This window comes from Uloborus diversus, unplaced genomic scaffold (genome assembly GCF_026930045.1).
Source record: "Uloborus diversus isolate 005 unplaced genomic scaffold, Udiv.v.3.1 scaffold_990, whole genome shotgun sequence".
Classification (NCBI taxonomy): Eukaryota; Metazoa; Arthropoda; class Arachnida; order Araneae; family Uloboridae; genus Uloborus; species Uloborus diversus.
The window spans coordinates 69,244-72,535 of record NW_026559221.1 but is presented as its reverse complement, the minus strand read 5'-3'; the positions used below and the strand labels follow the sequence as shown (position 1 = coordinate 72,535).

The window sequence follows — 3,292 nt, the reverse complement described above, 5'->3', positions numbered from 1 at the left end:
AATTACTTAAGAGTCACTCGATTTGTTCGATAATTTGCATTTGTATTTCTGTTCCATGTGAATGAAACACAGAATATCACTTACTTCTCGTTTATTGTAAGTTCACACGAATAATACATGAGTTCAGTTCACACAGGGACCTCTGATCAAAACGAAGCATCTCGTACGCGCACACACAATCAACTCAGAAAAAAATGAAAAAACACAACGTCCCTGCATGAACTGAAGCGCCCTCTAGAGCAGTGGACTATATTGGAAAATTATTCTAAACATACCGCCCCCCTTGAAACTTCGGAGGGGGTTTCAATAACATAATTAAACATAATATTAGATTAATTAATCTAACAGAACAAATGCACTTAAAGAAATTGCAGAATATGTAAAATAAACACATTGAACAAATTAGTACAGCGAAAAGATGACTCTCTACAACGCTGGAAAAAAAGCTGAAAACATGAGTAAATACATAGAGCAAAAATGTCTTTTAGAATGTTCAACTATGTAACAGGTAATGGACACAGCTTGGAAATTGGTCTCACTAGTTCTCCGGTTTGCGTTTTTACCTCCGCAACGCGAACTTTGTTATCTTTCCCTGGAAATATTTTCTGAATTCTGCCCAACTTCCATTGCAGTGGTGGCAAGTTTTCGTTTTTTATCAGCACCAAGTCACCAATGTCAAGATTTGCTTTAGCCCTACACCACTTGGATCTCGACTGCAGCTTTGTTAAGTATTCTGCTGACCATCGATTCCAGAAATGTTGAATCGTACGCTGAAGCAAACGCCATAGATATTATCTGTAGCAAGGAAGTGATGGAGGTTGTCATCTCGTAACAATTGTTGAAACTCTGTCTTAAGTTCTCTGCTAGCGCCATAAAAATTGGTACCTCGGTCACAAAAGAGTTCTGTAGGCCTACCTCTGCGGGCTACAAACCGTTTCAAACACGCTATGAATGCCTTGCTAGTTAAGTCACTCACAGTTTCTAAGTGGACCGCCTTAGTTGAAAGGCAGACGAACACGCAAATATAGCACTTAGTATTGCGACTTCCTCTTCCTCTTGAGCTTCTAACCAAAAATGGTCCAGCAAAATCAATACCTGTGTTTTGAAATACTGTAGAAGGACAAACTCTGGATTCCGGAAGATCTCCCATGAGCTGTTGAGCTACCTTTGATCGATTTCGGAAACACGAGACACATCTGTGTATAACCTTTCTCACAGCATTTCTAGCTGAAAGCACCCAGAATTTTTCTCGCATTGCTGCTTGAAGGAGTTCCGGGCCTGCATGAAGTAAAGTTAAATGGTAGTGAGTAATAATCAAGTCTACTAAGTAGTCATTTTTGGGAAGCAAGATGGGATGCTTTCGTTCTTCTGGAAGATTCGAATTCTTTAATCTGCCTCCTACACGTAGTATTCCGAATTCATCCATAAATGGTGCCAACGGAACGATTGTGCTGCCGGTTGGAAGTTGTTTTCCAGCACCCAAACACGAAAGTTCTGCAGAGAAATGAACCTTTTGAATGTACTTCACAATTGTCTTCTCCGCGTTGTCTAACTCTTCAACTGTCAAAGAAAACTTTACTCTTTTTTCAGCCGGTATCGAACAATTAGTGGAAAATCTTCGACACCATGCAATAACTCGTTTCAATTTATTCCATGAGGAATATTTCTGAATTACTTCAGTCATGAACGTATTGTTGATCGTTTGGGCAATGGCAATTTTGAAGGTTTTCTTTTCTTCCTTAAGAAATTCTTCAGGCAGTGGTTGATCTTCCTTATGCCTTGTATAGGGTATAGAAGGATCACTTAACCATTTCGGGCCATTGAACCACAAGTCACAGTTTACAAATTTGGACGGAAATAGGCCTCTTGTACCGCAATCTGCTGGATTCTCGAGTCCACTCACGAAATTCCACTGAATATCTGGAACCAATTCTTGTATTTGGGCTACTCTGTTAGCAACGAAAGGTTGCCATCTTCTAGGTTCTGAATAAATCCATGCTAGAGCAATTTTTGAATCGGACCAGGCACATTTCAATTTGATAGGAAGGTTCAGATGTGGAAGAGTAGAATGTAACAAATTAGTAAGCAGAAGAGCTGCACACAGCTCAAGTCTTGGAAGAGATTGCACCTTTAGAGGAGCCACTCGGGTTTTTGATGTCAAAAGGGTGACTCGAACCGAAGAATTAGAAACACAGCGAATGTAAATGACAGCACAGTAAGCCTTCTCAGAACTATCGCAGAATGCATGTAACTCAAATTCACTCTGAGACTGTAGCACATATCTCGGGACGGTAACTTGCTCAAGCAGATATAGTTCTTCCAGAAACGACCTCCAACTTTTACAAAGTTCAGCAGTAAGAAGTTGATCCCAAGAGAATTTCCCTTGCCAAAGCTCTTGCAACAGAATTTTCATGAAAGTTACACATGGTGACAAGAGCCCCAACGGATCAAATACACGGGCTATTTGTGAGAGTACTTCTCGCTTGGTGTAAGTGAATTTTATGTCTACTGGTGCTATTGAGAATTTAAACACATCTAACTTTGGCGACCACTCAATTCCAAGAACCTTGCAATCATTGTCGTCTTCAAACTGAACTGCATCGTTTTCTTGCACGTCAACTGAAGTATCACGAAAAATAGAGGGATCGTTAGAATGCCACTTTCGAAGATTGAAGCCTCCTTTTCGCATCATCTCTTGTAATTCGATTACAAGTTGTACTGCTTCTTCTCTTGTAGAAGCTCCACTCAAAAGATCGTCGACGTAGAAATTCCGAATTGTTGCGCTAGAAGCTACTGGATAGGATTCCTGTTCATCTAGTGCGAGCTGGTGCAAAGTTCTTGTTGCCAGGAATGGTGCGCAGGAAGTTCCGTACGTAACAGTGACAAGACGATATTCTGTAATAGAATCATCGGGTGAATTTCTCCATAAGATTCTTTGCCAATCAGTGTCATCTGGATGAACTCTTATCTGACGAAACATTTTTTCGAGATCAGCACAAAGTGCAAATTGAAAAATTCTAAACTGAATAAGTATTGCAAAAAGTTCTGGTTGTACTCTAGGGCCAACCATGAGAAGGTCGTTCAGTGATACGCCTGATGACGTTTTGCTTGAGGCATCAAAAACAACTCTAAGTTTAGTCGTAGTACTCGACTCTTTGAGAACAGCATGATGAGGCAAATAATATGAACTCCCTTTGTTATATTCTGAAATTGGCACTGCTACCATATGATTTAAAGTCAAATATTCCTTCATAAATTGTCTATATTGATTGTATGTGTCTGGATCAGAACT

At 40.0% G+C, this 3,292-nt stretch overlaps 1 protein-coding gene across 1 annotated transcript; it reads right to left on the bottom strand.

Annotated features, from left to right (window-relative positions):
- Positions 1-1,903: 1,903 nt before the first annotated feature.
- LOC129234086 (uncharacterized) lies at positions 1,904-2,980 on the bottom strand (the record flags this gene model as incomplete). The annotated part of the gene is made up of 1 exon (XM_054867977.1): positions 1,904-2,980. A coding segment is annotated over exon 1 (1,077 nt), but the record flags the coding sequence as incomplete, so codon positions are not given.
- Positions 2,981-3,292: the final 312 nt, after the last annotated feature.